Raw genomic sequence first — 24,024 nt, forward strand, 5'->3', positions numbered from 1 at the left:
AAACTAGACTTCTAAGAAAATGGAAATCAAATATTTGTTGGTGGTGTTGAGGATACTCTTAACTACAAGGCACGGAATCTGGAAAATAAGCTGGAAGATGGTTGCTTGAACCCCCTACCCATCTGTCTCTCCCTCAATGTGGTGGCTCCAAAATCTGAAGAGTGTCTTCTTTGCATCTGCCTTTCCATCCAAGTCAGGTGATGCAAGTGATGACTTCTAACATGGAACCAAAAAGGGGATGAATTCTGGTAAAGCTAGGTAGATCACAGGTAACATATCTCCAACTCCATAGATTTTTTTGTCATATCACAATTCTCTCAATTTGAATTCTATTCACCAAATACAAGTCAAAAAGAAAGACAAAAGGCAAACAGGAAAATCATAATTTACATAAAATTGTACTTTGACAACATTACCATATATTAAAATTTATTCCAAGTCTTTAATAAAATGGAAAAAGGCTCCTGTACCCACCACCTCCAAACAAGAATCTCTCTCAGTAAAAAAGCTACAATATATATAACAGATTAGGGATATGTGGGAACTGCCACCCAACACCAGAAGGAAAATCCCTACAAATACCAAACTGCTATTTTCAATGGCCCTTTAACAGAGAATGAATAGAATATTATAGAAATTTAAGCCTAACTGCATATTAGAAATACACTTTCATTCACACATGGATCCAACAGACTTCAAAACAGAAAGAGAAAAAAATTATTATTTGATTAAACAAGAAATCACTACCTTTAAACCTTATGCACTATTGTTGAAAGACAACTTACAGAGCTAACTCACATTAATACTCATTTTTTGAAATTAGTAGAAATCCACCCTCCAAGGATACACTTTAAGAAAGATCCTTGCTAAACACAACACATTTATAAACTTTTAAAACAACCCTTTCATACCAGAGGTTTTCTGGAACATTAGGCATGGAGTACTTTCCATCAAGTTATCTCATGTTACTGACATTTATACTTCTTATTCATGGGAGTTTTCACATCTAAGGATGTGGGCCAAAGTGTTTCCCAAGCTGTTTGCAAACAAGAGGTTTTATCTAGTGAATCTTTTCATGTCTTCGTAAATTACTGTGATAAAAGAAGGCTTTCCCACATTCTGCACATTTATGTGGTTTCTCCCCAGTGTGCAGTCTCATGTGTCGCTGAATGCTTGACAGAGAAATGTAGGCTTTCCCACATTCCTGACATTGATAGGGTTTCTCTCCAGTATGAGTTCTTTCATGTACTTGAGCATAAGTGGAAGTGAAAGTTTTCCCACATATTTTACATTCATAGGGCTTTTCTCCAGTGTGGGTTCTTACATGATTTCGAAGAGAACTATGAGTACTAAATGCTTTAGAACATGTTTTACACACATACAGTGTCTCTCCAGCATGAGTCCCTTCCTGTTTTCGAGAAGAACTGGTAACAAACAATGACTTCCCATACTCCTTACATTCGTAGGGTTTTTCTCCAGTGTGATTTCTTTCATGATTTTGTAATCCTTTTTGCGAACTAAAACTTAAACCACATTGTTTACACTGATAGGGTTTCTCTCCAGTGTGACTCCATTCATGGATTTTAAGAGAACTGGGATTAATGAACACTTTCTCACATTCTTTACATTTATAAGGTCCATCTCCAGTGTGTGCTATCATGTGATACTGGAAGGTTTTGTACCATGTATAGGTTTTCCCACATATTTTACATTCATAGGGTTTTTCTCCAGTATGCGTTCTTTCATGCATTTGGAAACCTTTTTGAGAACTAAAATTTTTACCACATTGTTTACATTGATAGGGTTTCTCCCCAGAGTGACTCTTTTCATGTATTTTAAGAGAACTAGGATTCAGGAATACTTTCTCACATTCTTTACATTTATAAGGTCCATCTCTAGTGTGTGTTATCATGTGATATTGGAAGGTTTTGTGCCAGGTGAAGGCTTTCCCACATTCCTTACACTCATAGGGCTTTTCACCAGTGTGGGTTCTTTCATGATTCCGCAGAGAAGTGGGACTACTCAGTGCTTTAGAACATGTTTTACACACATACGGTTTCTCTCCAGTGTGATGCCATTTGTGCATTCGGAAGGAACTGAAATAACTGAACCCTTTACCACACTGCTTACATTCATAAGGTTTCTCTCCTCTGTGACTCCTTTCATGTGCTCGAAAGGTTTGTTTACATCGAAAGGCTTTTCCACACTGTTTACAATGATATGGTTTCTCTCCAGTGTGACTCCTCTCATGGGTTCGAAGAGAACTGTGATATCTGTAGGCTTTCTCACAGTGTTTACATTGATAGGGCTTCTCTCCTGTGTGAATTCTTTCATGTGTTTGAAGGCTTTCATGACAACTAAAGGCTTTTCCACATTGTTTACATTCATAGGGTTTCTCTCCAGTGTGAGTTCTTCCATGTACTCTTAAGGAACAGTAATAACTGAAGGCTTTGCCGCATTGTTTACACTGATAGGGTTTCTCTCCAGTGTGACTCCTTTCATGTATTTTAAGAGAACTGGGATTAATAAACACTTTCTCACATTCCTTACATTTATAAGGTCCATCTCCATTGTGTGTTATCATGTGTTTTTGAAAGGTTATGAGCCATGTGAAGGCTTTCCCACATGCCTTACACTTATAGGGTTTTTCTCCAGTATGGGTTCTTTCATGTTTTCGAAGACAACTGAGAGTACTCAATGCTCTAGAACATGTTTTACATTCATACAGTTTCTCTCCAGTGTGACTTCTTTTGTGCTGTAGGAAGGAAGTGAGATGATTAAAGGATTTACCACAGTGCTTACATTTATATAGCTTGTCCCCATATTTTTGAAACTCTCCTGGTTCACGTTCAATGTGACATTTCATGTGTCTAGAAAGGGATGAATGGTCCATGAACACTTTTCCACATGCACTGCAGTTGCATGGTTTTAATCCAGTAGTTTTCTTCCTCAGATTAAGACATGGAATAAGACTGAAGTTTTCTCCACATGGACTACTGTCTTTACGTTCAGAGAGTCTCTCTACCATAGGACTTCTGTAAAAAATGAAAAGCACATTTCTGATTTCTTTATTGATCTTATATTTCTCATATTTATTATGATTTATAGCAATAGTTTGGTTTTCTACCTTGTGTGAACTGTTAGAAACTGGACATACTGAATGCTCTGCAATTGGACTTCACCCTTCCTACTATTAAAGTGATATTCAAAGATAGCATTTATTAATACTGTATGCAAGTGAACTATTTTGCAAACACCTAACATTTATGTCACATCTAAGAAAACATTTTTGGTAGAAATTTTCTAAGAACTAAATTTGAAGAAGAGGCTACTAGTTTTGTTTGCTTCTTTTTAAAATTTCATAATTTACCAGGATTCTCACATGAGACAATGCTTTGTATTGTGAGTGTGACTTACCTTAGGCTTCCCCCCTGGTTTTTGTACTGATCCCCAACGCCATGATCTTCCCATGTTTTTCCTAAAATGCAGGCCCAGAAAAATTATTCCAAAATACTAGAAGTTAATAAGAATTATTTGATTCTATGCCCATTGTTTATGGTGACCAAGCCCAGTTTATATACCAATATCCTCCCTTTTCCAATTCCACATCTTAGAACAACATCAAGTAAAACGAAGCATTTGTCCTCTAACTGACTAGGCGAAAGAATGTCACCATCCTTACCTACTGAGGTCAGGTTCCAGAAGATTTCCCGCATCACATCTCTGTAGAGTTTCCTCTGTGAAGGATCCAGCAAAGCCCATTCCTCCAGGGTGAAGTTCACTGCCACATCCTCAATGGCCAATGAGTCCTAAAACACCCAAAATATGTGCATAGTAAGATGCATGAGACTGACAGCTCTAGACATCTGTACTCCATTTACAGGCATTTTACATATGAATCTGTTGTTTACAAAGAGTTATTCTATGACTTGATCAAGAGAAACTTATTCTCCCCTCATAAATTCAACAGCATCATGAACACATGGAAATTATATTTACACATTATTTCTGTGATCACATTATAGCTTACATCACATTAATGGTAGAGCCCAGAGATTGTTGGGAAATGACAGAAATGCTATACAAATGAAACAAATATCATTTTAAGAACATTGATTTCATATGAGAAAATTCTTTCATCTTCTCCCTTATTATCCACCATTTACAGCACTCCATAAGGCAGAGGGTCAAATCTGTATAAATTTTCAATGAATGAGTTTCCTGAGGAGAACTGGAAGCTTTTTTATCTAGTCCTATCACCAAACAGGGAACCTGTAGAAATCAAACTTTTAGCAAAGCCCAGCTGGCCACACTGTCCAAAAGTCCTCCAGGCCTTTAGAAGTAATCAGATGCTCCTGCCTGAAAGTAAATCTTGTGGGGAAGCACTGCTTTTACATTATCTAATAATGATCACAGACTGTGTTCTTCCCTTCTCTCTATGTATAATTTCACGCAGCTAGAAAGTTATTCTAAACTTAGAGCTCAGACCAGAGGAAGACGGAATAACAACTTAGACCACAAAACCTCTCTGCTCGTGTGCCTCAGGGCTTCTGCCAGCCAAACTATAGAACACATAATGAAATAACTGCCAAAATAGCTCTTTCTGCTCAAACTGTTCCCTTGAAGAATAGGTTAAAAACTACAGACTGCAAGTGAGTTCACTGAAGTTGATATGCGTTGATGGTAAATTTGTCCATGATTATAAAATATGGAAAGGTTTTATCAGTGGATTCCTCCAAGACAACATAAAGTCTCCATTCTGCAATTTCAGGACCTAGTGTTTCCTGAAGAGCCATGCTACCTGCTGCCTGGCCAACTTCTGGTCTGAAATTTATGAACTTAAAAGCTGTGATTCCCAGGACTTCCTTCGTGGCACAGTGGTTAAGAATCCGCCTGCCAATGCAGGGGACATGGGGTTTGATCCCTGGTCCAGGAGGATCCCACATGCTGGGGAGCAACTAAGCCCCTGTACCACAACTACCAAGTTTGCGCTCTAGAGCCCTCAAGCCACAACTACTGATGCCTGTGTGCCCTATAGCCCATTGCCGCAACTATGAACCCCATGCACCTAGAGCCCATGCTCGTCAACAAGAAATGCCACTGCATTGAGAAGCCCATGCACCACAATGAAGACCCAACACAGCCAAAAAAACCCCCCCAAAACCTGTGATTCTCAATCTCACTAGAAGAGAATGAAAAAAACTGAAATAAAGTCTTCCTGTAGCCATGAGATCATGACTTCAAAGGGCAAACTGGTGTCTCCAAAACTGGGAAAGAGAAAATAAAGATGTTTTGAAATATGCCACAAATATTCTGTTCTTAAGGCCTGTGCTGGAAAAAAGAAATGTTTTATCAGAGTATAATGCAAAGACAAAAGGAACAAAGAAAGATAAAACACAATATCCATAAACCCCATCAGAACCATTTTTTAACAGAACATTAAAAACACACATAATGAAAATAACTGAAGGGAAAGAGAGACAGAAAGGAACAGAAGATGTAAGTAATAATCACTGAGATTTTCCTAAAATTAATGATGGACAACAACTGCAGATCCATGAATCTCAGTGAAAACTAAACATAAAAACACCTAAAAAGGAGACCAAAGTATATCATATTCAAACTAGAGAAAAATCAAAGGCAAAGAGAATATATTTTAAAAAGCCAGAGAGGGAAACAGACCTCAAGTACAGAGAAACAAGTTAGAATTATATTCTACATCTTTTCAGAAAACAAACAAAGAAGCAAGCACAGAGTGGATTGAACTGCTTAAAGTTCTGAAATTTAAAAAACACTCCCAGAATACTATATAAAGCACAATTACTTCTTAAAAAACAAAGAAGAAATAAGGACTTTCTGAGACAAAAATTGAGGGAACTTGTCATTACTCATCTATTTTGAAACAAATTGTTCAAAATTTATAAGAAAGAATACCAACAATAAGGTGGATTAGGAGAGGAATAAATTAACATCTTTAATATTATCATATATAACAGATAACACTTTGTATAAAATAATATCAGCAACAATGACATTGGTAATGAAAACTCTATGGATAAGTGAAGTAAATGACAGCCATGTAAAAAGGGACAGAGGAGGGGAATTGAGAATAGTGTGGTATGAGGTACCTGCACAACCACTGAAAAAGTATAGTGTTACTTGACAGAAGACAAAGGTTAATTCTAAATATATACTGAAAACTCAAGGTAAACCACTAAAAAAGATTTTTTAAAATGTGTAACTGATAAGCTAAGACAGGATAAAATGAAGAATCACGTAAAATTCTCAATTAATGCCAGAGGAGGTAGGGACAAGGTGGGAAGCAAACAAAAGAAGGAACAAGGGCAACAGACAGAAACAGTAGGATGTGCAGTGGATATTAATCCAACTGTATTAATCACCATTTCAATCATTAATGGTCTCAATACAAGTGAAAGACAAATACAGTAATATCAGATTTTTAAAATTGTAATTATATGTTGTCTACAAAAAATCCATTTTAAATACGAAGACATAGGTAGATGAAAGGTAAAGGGATAGAGAAAAATACACCATGCCAAAACTAATCAAAAGAAAGCTGGCACTGGTATATGAACTTCAGACAATGCAGATTTCAGACGAAGGAAAACTCAGCGATAAAAAGGGGCTTCACATAGTGACAAAAAGGTCCATTCTCCAAGAAGGCATAACAGTCCTTCATGTGTACATTCATGGCAACAAAGGGGCAAAGTACATAAGGCAAGATATGAAGAATGCAGGGAGGAATACATGAATCCATTATTACAGTCATACATCAACACCCCCTTATCACAAGCTATAAATTTCAGCAGGCAGAAAGTCAGGAAGGACACAGTTGGACTAAAAAAGTGCTACAAAACAACACAATTTAACTGCAATCTATGGAATGCTTTATGCAACAAGGGCATAATACACATTCTTCTCAAGTTCACATGGAACATTCACTAAGACATAACATACTCTGGGATATAAAACGTAACTTAACTCTGAAAGAAGGAAAATTATACAAACTATGCTCTTAGACATCAAAGGTATAAATCTAGATATCAATAACAGCGAGAGTTGGAAAACCCCTCAATACATGGAGTCTCAACAACACACTTCGAAATAATATATAAGATCAAAGAAGTCTCAATAAATATAAATTTTATTTTGCACTAAGTGAAATGAAAACACAATGTACCAAAGGATGTGGGATGCAGCAAAAGCAGGACCTAGAGGGCTTTACCTTTATGCCATAAATTTATGCCATAAAACACACTAGAAAAACACCAAGATGTATAAACAATAATGTAAAAGCATATACCTTAGGAAACAATAAAAAGAAGAGCATACAAAACACAAAGTAAGCAGAATGAAAGAAGTAATAAAAATTAGAAAAAACTGACACAATTGTGGGGCATTGATGGAGAAAAAAATTTTTTAATTCTGGTTCTTTGAGGGACTTCCCTGGTGGCACAGTGGTTAAGAATCCGCCTGCCAATGCAGGGGACACAAGTTCAATCCCTGGTCCAGGAAGATCCCACATGCCGCAGAGCGACTAAGCCCATGTTCCACAATTACTGAGTCTGCACTCTAAAGCCCTCAAGCCACAACTACTGAGCCCACGTGCTGCAACTACTGAAGCCCATGCACCTAGAGCCCACGCTCCACAACAAGAGAAGTCACTGCAATGAGAAACCTGTGTACAACAACAAAGAGTAGCCCCCACTCGCCACCACTAGAGAAAGCCTGTGTGTAGCAACGAAGACCCAATACAGCCAATAAATAAATAAATTTATAAAAATGAAAAAGAAAAAGAAAAAAATAACATAATTATGAGATATCGATGGAGAAAAAAATTTTAACTCTGGTTCTTTGACAAGATTAATAACATTAATAAAGATCTAGTCAAGATAACTAAGAAAAGAGGGAAAACAAAAAGTACAAATTTTAGAAAGGAGCATAGCCATACCTAAACCCAGGAGAACTATGAGATAATAAACATGTGCTGTTGTAAGCTGAAAAAGAAAAAAAATAAAGAAAGGAACAGAGGGGGAAATGAAAATGAAAAAGGACTGGATAAAATCCAACATCCATTTATGAAAACAAACTACTAATAGAGAGAACTTAACTTTAAGTTCTTGAGAATCAACACCTTCATGAATCCTGTAGCTAAATCTATAACATTTGTTTGTATAACATGATTTTCCCTGTGAAACATCTGAAAGAATCCACAACAACAGAGATAGCTCCTGGAATTGGTAAGAGACTGAGACTGAGGGTTAATAAATTGCTTTCCTATAGGCCCACACAAATGTACTCAGCTGAACTTGGACAAAGATGAAAAGGCAATTCAAATGAAAAGGAAATCCTTTAAACAAATAGCACTGAAAATAATAGATATTCACATAAAACCTATGCACGCACACAGACCCACAACGAATGTAGGCACAGGCCTTACACACTTCACAAAGAATAACTCAAAACACATCATAGATCTCAGTGTGAAATGCAAAAGTAATAAACTCCTAGAAAATGATACAGAAGGAAATGTAGGTGACTCTGGGCTTAATGATGAATTTTCAAATACAGACCAAATGCAAGGTCTGTAGAAGAAAAGGGTATAACTTCACTTCATTGAAATGAAGAAACTCCTTCTCTGAGAAAGAAAAGTGTTAAGAAAATGAAAAGATGAGTCAGAGAGTAGAAGAAAATCTTTAAAAAACACTTATCTGATAAATGATTGGTATCCAACAGACTCAAAGAACTCTTAAAGCTCAAGAGTAAGAAGAAAAAAAACCTAATTAAAAATTGGCAAAAGATCTGAACAGCTCCCCAAAGAAGATATATCAAAAAGAAATGTGCTACATGAAAATATATTCAACATCAAATGTCAATGGGAAATTGAAAATTAAACAACAGGGGCTTCCCTGGAGGCACAGTGGTTAAGAATCTGCCTGCCAATGCAGGGGACACAGGCTCAATCCCTGATCCGGGAAGATCCCACATGCCACAGAGCAACTAAGCCCGTGGGCCACAACTAGTGAGCCCATGTGCCACAACTACTGAAGCCCATGCACCTAGAGCTCATGCTCCGCAACAAGAGAAGCCTGGGCACCTCAACAAAGAGTAGCCCCTGCTTGCCACAACTAGAGAAAGCCTGTGGGCAGCAACAACACCCAAACAGCCAATAAACAAACAAACAAACAAATAGATAGATTAAAAAAACAAAAAATATACTCTTACTACGTAGAATAAGACTCAGCAATTACACTTCTTGCTACTTGTCCAAATGAATTGAAATCTTATGTTCACAGAAAACCTGTACACAAAAATCTATAGGGACTTTATTCATAATTGGCAAGAGTTAGAGTTAAGCAAGATATTACACTTCAAGAATGTAATAAAAAGTCTAATAAATAAATGATCAGTGTGATGAAATACTATTCGGTGATAAAAAGACATGAGGTATCAAGCCATGAAAACACATGGGAGAAGCTTAAAAGCATACTGCTAAGTGAAAGAAGCCAATCTCACAAGGCTATATACTGTATGATTCCAAGTAAATGATGTTCTGGAAAAGGAAAAGCACGAGACAGAAAAAGATCTTTGGTTGTGAAGATCTTTGGCTTTGGTTTTCAAGGATTTGAGGGCTGGAGAAAGAGATGAAGACCTACTGAGGTCAAACACAGAGTATTTTTATGTAAGTAAAATTACACTACATGTGCATAAATGATGGACACATATTGTATATTTCCCAAACACAAACATTATATAACACAATACAAAAAGTCCACACTAATATAACCTGTGCACTTTAATGCATCAGTATTGGTTCAACAATTCTAACAAACGTACCAGTCCTAAAAAATTTAAAAAACAGTGAATATTATGTGGATGGAGAAGTGTTATGTGAGAATTCTCTCTAATTTCTCTTCAATTTTTCTCTAAACCTAAAACTGCTCTAAAACTACAGTCAGAATGGCCATCATCAAAAAGCCTACAAATAATAAATGCTGGAGGGGGTGTGGAGAAAAGGAAACCCTCCTACCCTGTTGGTGGGAATGTAAATTGGTGCAGCCACTACGTAGAACAGTATGGAGGTTCCTTAAAAAACTAAAAATAGATTTACCATATGATCCAGCAATCCCACTCCTGGGCATGTATCCGGAAAAGATGAAAACTCTAATTCAAAAAGATACATGCACCCCAATGTTCATAGCAGCACTATTTAGAATAGCCAAGACATGGTAACAACCTAAGTGTCCACTGACAGGTGAATGGATAAAGAAGATGTGGTACATATATATGATGGAATACCAGTCAGCCATAAAAAAGAATGAAATAATGCCATTTGCAGTAACATGGATGGACCTAGAGGTTATCATACTAAGTGAAGTAAGTCACAGAGAGAAAGACAAATATCATATAATAGCACATATAATATCACTTATATGTGGACTCTTAAAAAAAATGGTACAAATGAATTTATTTACAAAACAGAAATAGACTCACAGACATAGAAAACAAACTTATGGTTACCAAAGGGGAAGGGGGGGGATAAATCAGGAGTTTAGGATTAACAGATACACACTACTATATATAAAATAAACAACAAGGACCTACTGTATAGCACAGGGAACTATATTCAATATCTTGTAACAACCTGTAATGGAAAATAATCTGAAAAAGAATATATACTACACTGAATCACTTTGCTGTACACCTGAAACTAACACAACACTGTAAATCAACTATACCAAAAAAATAAAAATTAAAAAATTAAAAAAAAAAAAGAGGTGAAGAAGAAGGAGGAGGAAGAGAGAGATCTGTACAATTCATCCATGAGGATTTCTTGACTTCCTTAAGTGTGGTGAACCTTGGGTTTGGTTCTTCATCAAGGCTGTCCCAATTAAGGGATGAAGGGCAGCAACTCACCGCTGAGCTCCATCATGTACCAGGGTGTATTGTCATCCTTAGTCTATGCACTCCCCAGAGCTGTGCATTCAGTTAATCCCAAGCAACTACCAGGGAATCAAGGTGTTGGAGATGGTCGCTCCTCCAGCATCACATCATCTTTCAAAGGACTGAAGAAAGAAATGTCACCTCTCCAAGGGAGCATAAGCCCAAGGGCCAAGGTTTGGCTCTATCTTATCGCAAGTAGTTGTCAATAGCTGAGCTGAGCTGCTGTGGTACTGTTTCCAGTACCAAAGGCATAATAGTCACCTTTGTGCAGGCCTCTATTTTTAAGAGATCTCAGTACGTGGAGATGATTACAGCTTTAATGGCATATTAGTATGGGACCTAGGGCAGTGCCTTGCATCAGAAGCCTATGGACAACTTAAGGCCCCTTCCAGAGAGCCTCCAATCACTGCCAGCAGGGTTAGAGGCCTCCTCCACAACACTGAGTGCTTTACAGAATTTAAGGAGCTCGCTAATGTTGGGTTTCAACTAATCCCTTTGCTGTGCCAAACTGAGACTGTGGGTGTTGTTCATCATAACCCAGAGGGTAAGGACCCTTGTTGTAACAGATGAAGGGGCAACAGCCTCAGAGTTACATAGAAGTTCTGGAATCTCACCACCTACTGGCTGCCTTTCCCTATCTCTTCTTCACTTTCTCTGAAATAATGGCCCTTTAAGTAGTGACTATCTTTTGGGCTCACCTCATTCATAGGGTGTAATCATCCTCCTACTCCCCCTGTCCTCCCCCCAACACTGATGACTGATAGGTTCCAGCTCAGACATCAACCCAGGACCACTGGAAGGAGGGCCCCGTTCTCATACTCCTACTCCCAAACTACAAGGAATTAACAGAAACTGCCAACTCTGTGTCCTCTGTATATAGAACCCAGGGTTGGCGGGGTCAACATTGCAACACGGGGCAGCACATGACACGGCAAGAGACCCCAGCAAACAGCACCGCACACAGCAGGAGCTTTCTGATCAGCCTGTCCAGGTGAAGCACTGGGGGAAAAGGGAGTGGGTGAGGCTTAACTTTCAGTAACCAAACATAAAATATGCGGATTCCAAATAATCATTCCAAGAACAAAAACTATCAGAAAAACAGGTATATCGCACTGGATTGTTTGTGTATAAAGAAACACTAAAAGGATGACGATGTAGGCACCAAAACTGGTTATCTGAGCGTGGCTGGAGTTAAGAGCATTAGAGTGGAGGAGGATATGCGGGCAGGGAGACCTGAGACACTTTCCTTCCTTAGGAATTTAAACTTATCTACAAAGTAAACTACTGCAAGATCTGACCCTTTAAACAGTAATGGATATGAACTCGTAATCCATGAACAATGAAAACTCCCTTTCAAGCTAAAAGGACAAGGGACATTTTACTTTGTCCCGCTCCTACAGTAAACAGAATGGTCGCCGGATGACCCTTCCAGTGGTCAACGCGCAATCTGGGACAGACACGGGGCTGCGGGTGCAGAGCTGCCCGGAGAAGCTCGGGCCGAAGACGCCACCCGCAGGAACCGGACAGGACACCCAGGGTCCCGGCTGCCGGCTCCGCCCCCAGGCTGCGCACCGGAGGCGACTGAGGTCCGCGCGGCGCCCCGGGTGGACTCGGGTCTGCAGACTCCAGAACTGACCGCGGGGAGGCCAGTTCCGGGCGCTTCCGACCAGTCCCTCCGCCGCGTCTCCGCTCCCCGGGGCAGCACACTCACCATTGCGACGTCTTCTGGGTCTTCCTGCGTCCTTCCCTCGACTCCAACCACCCGTGAAGGATAAAGCGCCACACCAGAAGAACCACTGACCCTGAAGGCTGGGCAACACGCACCCCCTACGCGATGGGAGCGAGAAGCGACGTCCATGCCGTTGCGCTGCCCCGCCCACTTGCCTCTGCGGCCTCCTGGTTGGACAGATCCCAATGCCCCGCCCCCCTGCGCCTGAGTGACAACCTGCAGGAGGAAGCCTGAGTCAGCGGAACCCCTTTCCGCCTCCCGAACGGGACCTGCCCGCGCCTGGCACTTTTGGTTTGTCACAGAACTTTCTCCTGCTCCGGGATTGCCGCTGCTGTCTTCCGCAGCCCCTCGTGCACTGGGACTGCTGATTCCGTTTCAAGATGGCTCAAGTACAGATAAGAGGATGGCCCTGGTCTGCCCTGCTTGGAACAAGAGGTCTTATGTCCTCTAGACCCCTAGTCTAGGGGTCAAGGGCTTGGTGTAAGGCTGTGTGGCCACGCATGGAATTGTGCTTCTTGTTGAGAAACACACACACTTAAATGTGAACTCACTGTAATAAAGGGGCTGGCTCCATTTTCATCTTTGCTCCCCGAGAGCGCTGAACCTTTCACCCATCCCTGCTCCACCCCCGCTCTTTAAGTACTTAAAGAATTCCAGAGCACTTTCTGCTGGTAGGAGGTTTGAATCAGTCAGCCTAGCTGGGTGCCAGGACAAATCTCAGTCAAACCACACAGGCTGTGAAGTGTGTGCATTAACTTAGGTATACATTTTACAGCGGAAGGAAACTTATTTTAGACCAGTGTTCCCTGTGGGCCTAGAAAAGCTTGAAATGTCAACAGCTATAATATATACATAAGACAATTGTATTTCTATTTCCACTGTCAGAAGAAAAACGATAAGTTGTACTTAAAATTGGAATGCACCTGGAAACTCTTCCTGCCCCACCCCCGTCTTTACTGAAGTATAACTAATAAAATCGCATTTAAAGATTAAAACGTGATGATCTGATACACTTATACTGTATTGTGTAATTGATATTTGCTAAAATCCAAAGCATATTCACCATGCAAATAAAAATAAAGGTAACTAAGTGAGGTGATGGATGTGTTAATTAATCTGGAAAGTCTTATATTCCTGAGAGACTGAACTGCAAAACTTTTACATTGCAAAATACTTCATGCATTAATTTATTTGAACCGGTTTATGGAGATATAATGCACATACTTTAGACGGCATCCATTAAGTGTACATTTTAATGGTTTCAGTATATTTGTAGATACATGAAGTTATCACCACAGGCAATTTTTGAAGCTGTCACTTCAAAAAGAAACTACTCTGCCCTTCAGCTGTCACTGCTCATCTTCCCATCCTCCTCCTCCAATCCCCCAGCCTAGAAAACCACTACTCTACTTTCTATTTCCATATTCTGCTCTTTTATATTAAAAGGATTATATATGGCCTTTTGAAGGACTTCATTGACTCAGCATAATTTCTTCAAGGCACAACTATGTATCAATATTTCCTTCATTTTATGTCAGAATAATATTCTGTTGATTGGATAAAACATGTTGTGTTTATTCAACCTGTTAATGGACATTTGGATGTTTCTCCCTTTTGCCTATTATGAATCACATTACTATAAAATTCATACATAAGTTTTGATCAAACGTGTTTTCATTTTCTTGAGCATGTACCTAGGTGGGGTTGATGCGTCACATAATTCTAGGTTTAATATTTGAGGATCTCACAGACCTTTATTCAGAATAGTTTTGCCATTTTATCTTCATTCCACCCTGTGTGAGAGTTCAAATTTTTCCATGTATCCTCAGTAAAACATATTGCCTCACTCTTTAATTTTAGCCATCCTAGTTGTTGTGAAGTGGAATCTCGTTGTTTTGATTTGCATCTCTTTGATGACTAATGGCCAGAATCTTTTCATATACCCTTGACCATTTGTGTATTTTACTTGAAAAAATGTGTATTCAGATCCTTTGTCATATTTAAATTGTTATTTGATTTTTATAAATTATGTTATGAGGTCTTTAGATATTTTCAATACAAGTTCCTTTTCAGATATAAGATTGGAAAAATCCTCTTCCATTCTGTGGATTGTTTTCACTCTCTTGCCCTAAAAATTTTACTTATAATTGTGGTAACATACACATACCATAAAATGTACACGCTCACCATTTTTAAGTGTATAGTTCAGTACTACGTAATACACTGCCATTGTGAAACCAATCTCCAGAACAATTTTCATAGCACAAACATGTTGAGATAAACAGACTACCAGTTATTACTCCAGCAAAATATGGCTTTATCCAGGATCCGCAAAGAATTGTAATTTGGGGTCTGCAACCTTGGCATACAAGATCCCTGGATCAAGGAGAGGAGGACTCTTTTAAAGAAGGGAAAGGGATGTTGGGAGGGCTATAGTAAACAAAAAGTGATCTAAGCAACTGAGGGTTCAAAGTACAGTGGTTTTTCATTGGCTGAGTTATGACAGTTTCTTGTTGGCCAAGGTCTTGAGGCAAGAGGAGAAAGAATTCCTTCTTCTTGTTGGGTTCAGCTATCCTCACAGGGTGTGAGAGCTTCCCTTCCAGTCTCCTGAGTGTATTTAATTTAGGTTTCTGTTTATTAATGTTTTTACATCCATAGGACAAGTCCTCATTCTCCCATTGCCCAGCCCCTGGCAAAAACTATTCTACTTTTTGTCTCTAGGAATTCAATGAATCTAGGTACCTCATACCAGTGAAATCATACAGTGCCATTTCAACAATGTTAAATATTCTGATCCAAGAAATTAGGATGTTTTCACAATTATCTATCCATTCATTCATGTTCACCATGCTTTGTAGTTTTCTGAGTATTCATTTTGTACTCCTTTTGCTAAATTTATTCCTATTTTATTCCTTTTCAGCTTATTAGAAATGCATGTCTTAGTTTCATTACATCATTGCAAGTATATAGAAATACACAAAAAATAATTTTTATATTATGATCTTGTATATTATCACCCTGCTGAACCCAACGAGTTCTAATACTTTTTAAAAAATTCGTTCATTTTTTCTGAATAGAAGATATCTCGTCTGGAAGTGGAAATAGTTTTTCATCTTCCTAACCAATCTTTAAGCATGTTATTGCCTTTTCTTGTATAATGGTTTTGGCTAAAATCTCCAGTACATTCTCAAAGAGAGTGGCAAAACAAGATATCCTTGTTTTGTTCCATATCTTCAGATGAAAGCATCCAATCTTTCATCATTAAAAATATTAGCTTTGGGTTTTCCACAGATGTTCAGTATGAGGTTAAGAAATTTCTTTCTACTCCTGTTATTCTGAGTGTCTAATCATGGTGTATATCATAGGTATATATCACTGCAAACTTCCTTTTTGCTACTCCTTATGCTGCATACAACTGTCCTTGTATATTTTTCCCCTGGTTTTTACTTAACACTAAAAAACATGGAAAATATTTAATTTCCTCTGCTCTTTAATAAAAATTGAAGTTGTTACTTTTATTTTCCAGGCTTCCAGAAAATGTGCTGGAAGTCTAAGCAAATGGAAATGAAACCTGTGAACAGCAAAATGCGCTGTGGGCCTTGTGGATCATAAAAACAAAAGGCTTCCAGCTCCTGCTAAACGACAAAAGTATTAAAAATGTCCCATATCTCCTTTTATACTCAATTATGATATTACACAAAATGACACCAATTATCTAAACTTATAGGCCTCAGTTGAGTCATAAAGGAGACATTAAAAATATTACATACTATACTAAATTTATATATTTTAACTGAGGTACTGCATGGTACCTCACGAAATATATCGGTGTTTCGATAGCAAGCAAGAAAGGCAAAAGCTGTTCTAAAGGACTGGGAGCTGGCCTGAATTTTTTGCAAGGCCAAGTCTTTTCCTATTGAAAAGAAAAATGTCACACACTTCCTTCATCAAGGTACTCGGTGGCCATGAAGGACCAAGACATTTATATGGATGTTTTGTAACACTATCTCTAAAAATGGTAAAAGATGAAAGTTCCAAACCATAAAAATAACCAGTACTTTCCTTTTCTTACTAATATGACTGAGTGGAATGTCTTATGAAAAAACTTTTGCTCCAATTCTCGTGTTTACCTTCTAGAAAACAACAATTATGATCACCAATGAGAGAACAGTTTGTCTCCTCACAGCATTCGATACAGAAAAACGTCTTACTTGCTTAAATAGCAATCATATCCTCTAACAACAGTCAAAATCCTATAAGAAGTCCATTCCAGCACCCTGCTGCTATTATACTTCACAGTCCTTTATGGTCTGTGTTCATTCTTATTAAAATTCACTATACTCCCCTCTTTGACTACAGGTGTGATCCTATGGGGTCAGTGGCAGAGGGCACTGAAAATTTTTTACATTTTTTGGTATTAAGAGTGAATGAGAAATGAATTTCAAGTCAAAAACTTTAACTACAAAAAAAATAAAAATTCCCTGAGAAAAAAATACTTGAACACAATAATACTAACTCAAAAATACAATGATTAAATGAAGAAAACTGCAAATTTATCTGAATATCCATAATTACAATGGCTATTTTAATATATTTTCTGAGGAAATAACAACCACAATATTTGTTAGCATACGAAAGCTTAGAAAAGAGTTGATAAAATCTCTCCAAAACAACTACAGAATCATTTCTTTCACCAAAAAACACATAATTTTTTAACCATGTACAATCAAACATAACTGAAAACAAAGAGCAATTATATTCAGCTACAAGTAACAGAAAACATGCATACTTTTCCTGATATGAGGAAGGGGCTTATTCTCACATAGAAGGAGTGGGCCAAGGCAGCCACTGCACAATGCAGCAGAGAAACAAACTCCCATGTCATTATTTATTGCTGCACCATTATAGATGTCATGGTGAATCACGTAAACATACTCACCAGCAATGTTAACAGCATAAGGTGTTTCCTACACAAATTACACATGATGAAGTTATAATCTACAGAAGAACGTAATCAAACAATATTCCCAGCCATGAAACTCTGAATTATTTTTGAAGTGGACACAGGAGGCCTCACAGAAAAATTCAAACTCTGACAGATGTTGATGTAGAATTGTGAAGACATCAGAGGAAAACTACACTTCTGAAAATAGAAATCAAACAGTTGGTGGTGTTTTTGAGGATACTCTTGACCACAAAGGCACAGAATCTGGAAAACAGAATAGAAGGTGATGTCCTCGAACCTCCTATGTATCTGTCTGTCTCCCAGAGTGATGTCCCCAAAATCTGCAGTATGCCTTCTTCTCAGCTGCCTTTACATTGCACACAGATAAACTGTTGGTGAATTCTAACATGGACTCACAAAGGGGATGGATTCTGGAAAATCTAGGTCCTAACATTACTCACAGGCAGGATACCTCCAACTCCAGATTTTTTGTCCTATCACAAGTTTCTCTTCTTCAAAGTCTATTCACCAAATACCAGTCAGAAGGAAAGAAGCAAATGGAAAAACATAATTTACGTGAATGTACACTCTCTGACAACCTTGCCATACAGAAAAAATCATCCAAGCATTTAATAGTATAGAAAATGGGAAAAGGCTCCTACACTCACCACCCCTCCAAAAAGACTGCATATTAGAACCACACTTTAATCACCCGTGGATCCAACAGACTTTAAAATGGAAAGAGAAAATATCATTATCTGATTAAAGGAAAAATCACTACCTTTTAACCTTATGAACTATTATTATTAGATGACTTCCAGAATTACATCACCTAAATATTCATTTCTGAAGGTAACTAGTACAAATCCAAGTCAAGAAAGGCACTTTCATAAAGATCCTTAGTAGACACACATATTTATAAATTTTTATGACAAGTCTTTTATACTGAAGATTTTCTGAAACATTATTCTTGGATTACTTTCCATCAAGTTACCTCATGTTACTGACATTTATATCTGTTTTCCAGGGGAGTCTTCACATATAAGTATGTGGGCCCACTGAAGTCTTTCCTAGGCTCTTTGAACACTAGATTTATTTTCTAGGGAATCCTTTCATGCTTTTGCAAAGTAGAGAGATCAGAGAAGGTTTTCCCACATTCTTCACATTTACATGGTTTCTCTGTAGTATGCATGTGTCTCTGAATGCCTAAGAAAGAAATGTAGATTTTCCCACATTCCTACATACACAGGGCTTCTCTCTAGTGTGAGTTCTTTCACGCACTTGAACATAAGTGGAAGCAAAAGTTCTCCCACATATTTTACAGTCATAGGGTTTTTCTAGTATGCGTTCTTTCATGTTTTTGAAGAGAACTGGAAAAACGAAATGCTTTAGAACATATTTTACATATAAACGGTTTCTCACCAGTGTGAGTCTTTTCATGTGTTTGAAGAAAACAGGGAATAATAAATGCTTTCCCACATTCTACACATTTATATGGTTTCTCTCCAGTATGCAGGCTCATATGTCTTTGAATGCCTGAGAGAGAAAGGTAGGCTTTCCCACATTCCTTACATTTATAGGGTCTCTCTCCAGTGTGAATTCTTTCATGCACTTGAACATAGGTGGAACTGAAGGTTTTTCCACATATTTTACATTCATAGGGTTTTTCTGCAGTGTGGGTTTTTTCATGTTTTTGAAGATATCGGGGAATACTAAATACTTTAGAACATGTTTTACACACATATGGTTTCTCTCTGGTGTGAGTCCTTTCATGTATGTGAAGAGAATTGGGATTATTGAATGCTTTCCTGCATTCTTTACATTTATATGGTTTCTCCCCAGTGTGGGTTTTTTCATGTTTTTGAAGATACAGGGGAATACTAAATGCTTTAGAATATGTTTTACACACATATGGTTTCTCGCCACTGCGACTCCTTTCATGTATTTGAAGAGAGCTGGGATTAATGAAGGCTTCCTCACATTCCTTACATTCATAGGGTTTTTCTCCAGTGTCATCTCTTTTGTGTTTTTGGAAATCTTTTTGATAATGTAAACCTTTACCCCATTGCTTACATTCATACAGCTTCTCTCCAGAGTGAATTCTTTCATGAGTTTGGAAACCCTGATGATTACTGAAACCTTTTCACATTGCTGGAATTCATACAGTTTCTCTCCTGCTGGAATTCATACAGTTTCTCTCCTGTGTGAGTTCTTTTGTGCCTCTGTAAGGAACTGTAAAATCTGTAAACCTTCCCACATTCCTCATATTTATATGTATTATATAGCCCCTGACCATATTTCTTAAAATCTTGAAGTTTATCTTCAATGTGACATTTCACGTGTCTCTTAAGGGATGAATGATACATGAAGACTTTTCCACATACACTGCATCCACATGGTTTTAATCCAGGAGTTTCCTTGCTCTGATCGAGAAGTGGAATCAGGTTGAAGTTTTCTCCACGTGGACTACTGTCTTTATGCTCAGAGAGTCTCACTATTGTATGATTTCTGAAAATGTGAGAAGCACATTAGTAATGATTTCTTTATTAATCATTTTATCTGCTGTATTTATTACAATTTATAGGAATAGTGTGGTTTTCTAATTTGTGTGAATTGTTAGGAATTGAATACACTGAATGCTCTGCAATGAGACTGCGCCCTTTCTATTGAAAAGTGGTATTTAAATATAGGGTTTATAAATACTGTCTGCAAGTGAATTATTTTGCAAATACTGGACATTTATATCACATTTAAGAAAACATTTCTGATAGAAATTTTCTAAGAATAACTAAATTAGAAGAAAGGGCTATTTATTTTGTTTGCATGTTTTAAAAATTGCATAACATACCGGGATTCTCACGAGTCAATGCTTGCTATTGTCAGTGTGACTTACCTTGGTTTCCCCCCCTGGTTTTCATATTGCTCTTCAATGTCATCATCATCCCATTTTGTTCCTAAAATGCAGACCCAGTAAAATGATTCCAAAGAATTGAAAATTAAAGAAATAGTATTCGACTGTATGTACATCCTTAGCAGTGATCATGCCCAGTTTATATACGGACATCCTCCCTTCTCATATTACACAACTTAGAACAACATCAATGAGCAAGAAGCATTTGATCTCTACCTGACTAACTGAAGGATAAAGTCATCATCCTTACCTACTGAGGCCAGGTTCCTGAAGATTTCTTCCATCACGTCTCTGTAGAGTTTCTTCTGTGAACGGTGCATCTTAGAATAACATCAAGTAAAATGAAGCATTTGTTCTCTAACTGACTAGGTGAAAGAATGTCACCATCCTTACCTACAGAGGCCAGGTTCCAGAATATTTCCTTCATCACATCTCTGTAGAGTTTCCTCTGTGAAGGATCCAGTAAAGCCCATTCCTCCAGGGTGAAGTTCACAGCCACATCCTCAAAGGTCACTGAGTCCTAAAACATACCAAAGATGTGTACAGTAGGATGAGTGACAGCACTAGACACCCATATTCCATTTATGGAAGGTTTGTATGATTCCGTCCTTTCCAAACATTTCTGCTCTGACTTCATCATCAAGAAACTTACCCTCTGTCCATACTTCCTCATTAATTTATCAGTACCATAAAGACATGAAAATTACTTACACATTTTTACTCTGAACACATTACATTTTATTTCTCTTTAACGTCAGGGCCCAGAGAATATTGGGAAATGACAGAAATGCTATACAAATGAAAGCAATATTATTTTAAGACCATCAATTCCTTTTGAGAAAAATTCTTTCATTTCCTTCCTTATTACTCACCAATTCCAGCACTCCAGGAGACAAGGGGTCAAATCCACATGAGGTTTCAATGCATAAACCACTGTGAATAACTACAAGCTTTTTCTTGTCTCTCCATTACCAAGCACAAGGGTCCATTAGGCCTCTGGCATGTAACATTTAACAAGGTCCAGCTGGTCATAGATCTTACAGTCCTCCAGGATGTTAAAAGTGATGAGATGCAACTGGCTGAATAAAAATATTCTTGGGGAGAAGCACTGCTTTTGCCCTGTATCATATGAACTACAGGCTCGGTACCTCCTTTGTCTCTCTGTCCAATTTAATGGACTAGAAAGTTATTTGGAACAGAGTTCAGACATGAAGAAGAAGGCATGACAACTTAGACCACAAAATCCCTATACTCCTGTGCCTCAGGGCAGCTTCCTGCCAATTCTGGGAACACACAGGCATACACACTGAGATGATAATATGTCACAAGAGCCCATGTGGCACACCATGACCATCAATCCTCATCCCTGCTGACATTAAAAAACAACTTAAGGGGGATTTCCCTGGTGGTACAGTGGTTAGGAATCCACCTGCCAATGCAGGGGACACGGGTTCGATCCCTGGTCCAGGAAGATCCCACATGCTGCAGAGCAACTAAGCCCGTGCACCACAACTACTGAGCCTGTGCTCTGGAGTCCACCAGCTGCAACTATTGAGCCCATGTACCACAACTACTGAAGCCCAAGGGCATAGAGCCCGTGCTACACAACAAGAGAAGCCACCACAATGAGAAGCCCGCACACCACAACAAAGAGTAGCCCCTGTTCACCACAACTAGAGAAAGCCTGCTGGCAGCAACAAAGACCCAACACAACCAATAAATAAATTAATTAATTAATTAAAAAACCAAAAAACCCAAAAAAAAAACCCCAACAATTTAAGGAGAGGAGAACAAGATGGCAGAGTAGAGGGACATGGAGCTCACCTCCTCCCACCAATACATTTACATGTGGAACAATTTTTTTAGAATACCTACTGAAAGCTTGCAGAACATCTCATGTAACCAAAGCTGCAAGAAAGATCCCCACATAACCGGATAGGATGACGGGAGAAGAGAGAAGAGGAATTGAGATGGGATCTGCGCCCTGGGAGAGAGCTGTGAAAGAGGAAAGGTCCCCTTACCCAGGGAACTTCCTTCACCAGTTGGAAGGCCTACCAGGACAGACAGGGAATTTCAAAGGCTGGAGAGCAGAGTGTGGCAGCTGGTATGCGACCTGGCAGGGTAGAGAGAGATCAGAACTGCAGGTCCTGGTAACATGGCCACACTTCTCAGCCTAAGACATGTGCCTGCTGGTGTGTGCAATGACTGGGTGTGGAAACGTGGCTTCAGAGGACAGTCCTGGGGAGAGGAGACACAGAGACACAGAGGTCCTGGACTGTGGCCTGGGTCACAACTGGGGGCATGAGCAGGTCCATCATAGGAGCCCCACTGTCAACACACACAGGAGGGGCACAGGTGTGCCACAGCAGCCTCATTGTCAGCATGCTCATAGTGGGGATCTAGCTGCGGCAGGTTCTTTGAACTTTGTGGGTCTGCACACACAGAGGCAGGGCTGAAATCTGAACCAACTGCAGACAGTCCCATGGCAGGTGCTGGGATGCAGCTCCAGCATGTCCTTGCTCCAGCGGATTTTGAGACCAGGACCGCTTGCACTTGCGTAAGAGCTGCTTGAGCCAATTATCTGCTGTCTCAGGGGACGTGGCTCTGTAGGTTTAAACACTGGTGGCTGTGTGAGCACACCTACACCTAAGGAACCTCTAACCTGATTACTGGAGCCCCCAAGCAAAGGCAGCCATCAAGGGCAGTGCCAGCAGCAGTGATCTTTGCGGGCATGCACACCAGGTGGCAAGCAGCATCACAGAATCACACATCCCACAGACAGCTCCTGGGGATGAACATGCAGTGGCTCCTTTCCCAGTGGGAGAGCTCCAGTGTCACCTACCTTATACCACAGCTTAGAACCAGATCTAAGAGCTTCTATTCCAACAATTAGAGAGCAGACCCTGCCCCTGACAGACCTATGACAACCACAGAGCAAACAGGAGGCCCCGCCAAAATCCAGTGCAGTCTCTGGTCACCACAATGCCAAGCACACCAACAAGGGCCAGCAGAATCTGATGAGACACGTGGCAAGCATACATACTAAAAACAGCCTTTGCACCATGAATATTGGACTCAAGAGGGCTACACAGGGACACTCCCACAAAATATCAGCCCTGTAAGACCACAGTAGATAACTCTTTCTCCTAAACTGACAGAGTCAGAGAAATATAAGAAAAATGAAAAAGCAGAGGAACTACTCCCAATTAAAAGAATGAGAAATCCCCTTAAAGAACACACAATGAAACAGACCTCTCCAGTCTACCAGAACCCAAGTTCCAAAAGGAGGTGATAATGCTGAGGTTATTAAGAAAGGCTACAAATAAAAATGTGGATCACTGTAACAGGGAACTAGAAACTATACAGATGAGCCAATCAAAATTAGACAACTCCACTGCCAAGATGAATACTGAGTTAAAGATAATAAATAGCAAACTTAATAATGCAGAAGAACGAACAAGTGACCTGGAAGAA

General features: G+C 39.0%; 2 protein-coding genes across 2 annotated transcripts; both read right to left on the minus strand.

Annotated features, from left to right (window-relative positions):
• Positions 1-465: 465 nt before the first annotated feature.
• On the minus strand, positions 466-12,827 carry LOC130836968 (zinc finger protein 709-like). Its single transcript, XM_057709660.1, has 4 exons — positions 12,677-12,827; positions 3,683-3,809; positions 3,418-3,478; positions 466-3,035 (listed from the first exon to the last, which is right to left on the minus strand). Exons 1-4 carry the CDS (start codon positions 12,821-12,823, stop codon positions 1,061-1,063), a joined length of 2,310 nt encoding a protein of 769 aa, XP_057565643.1. The 5' UTR covers positions 12,824-12,827; the 3' UTR covers positions 466-1,060.
• A 5,911-nt stretch (positions 12,828-18,738) lies between these two features.
• Positions 18,739-21,223, minus strand: LOC130836230 (zinc finger protein 433-like). The gene is given in 6 exon segments (XM_057708299.1): positions 18,739-18,878; positions 18,881-18,978; positions 18,980-19,741; positions 20,533-20,593; positions 20,944-21,070; positions 21,203-21,223. Coding segments are annotated over 6 exon segments (1,209 nt in total).
• Between the last annotated feature and the right edge of the window lie 2,801 nt (positions 21,224-24,024).

This window comes from Hippopotamus amphibius, chromosome 15 (assembly GCF_030028045.1).
Source record: "Hippopotamus amphibius kiboko isolate mHipAmp2 chromosome 15, mHipAmp2.hap2, whole genome shotgun sequence".
NCBI classification, from domain to species: domain Eukaryota; kingdom Metazoa; phylum Chordata; class Mammalia; order Artiodactyla; family Hippopotamidae; genus Hippopotamus; species Hippopotamus amphibius.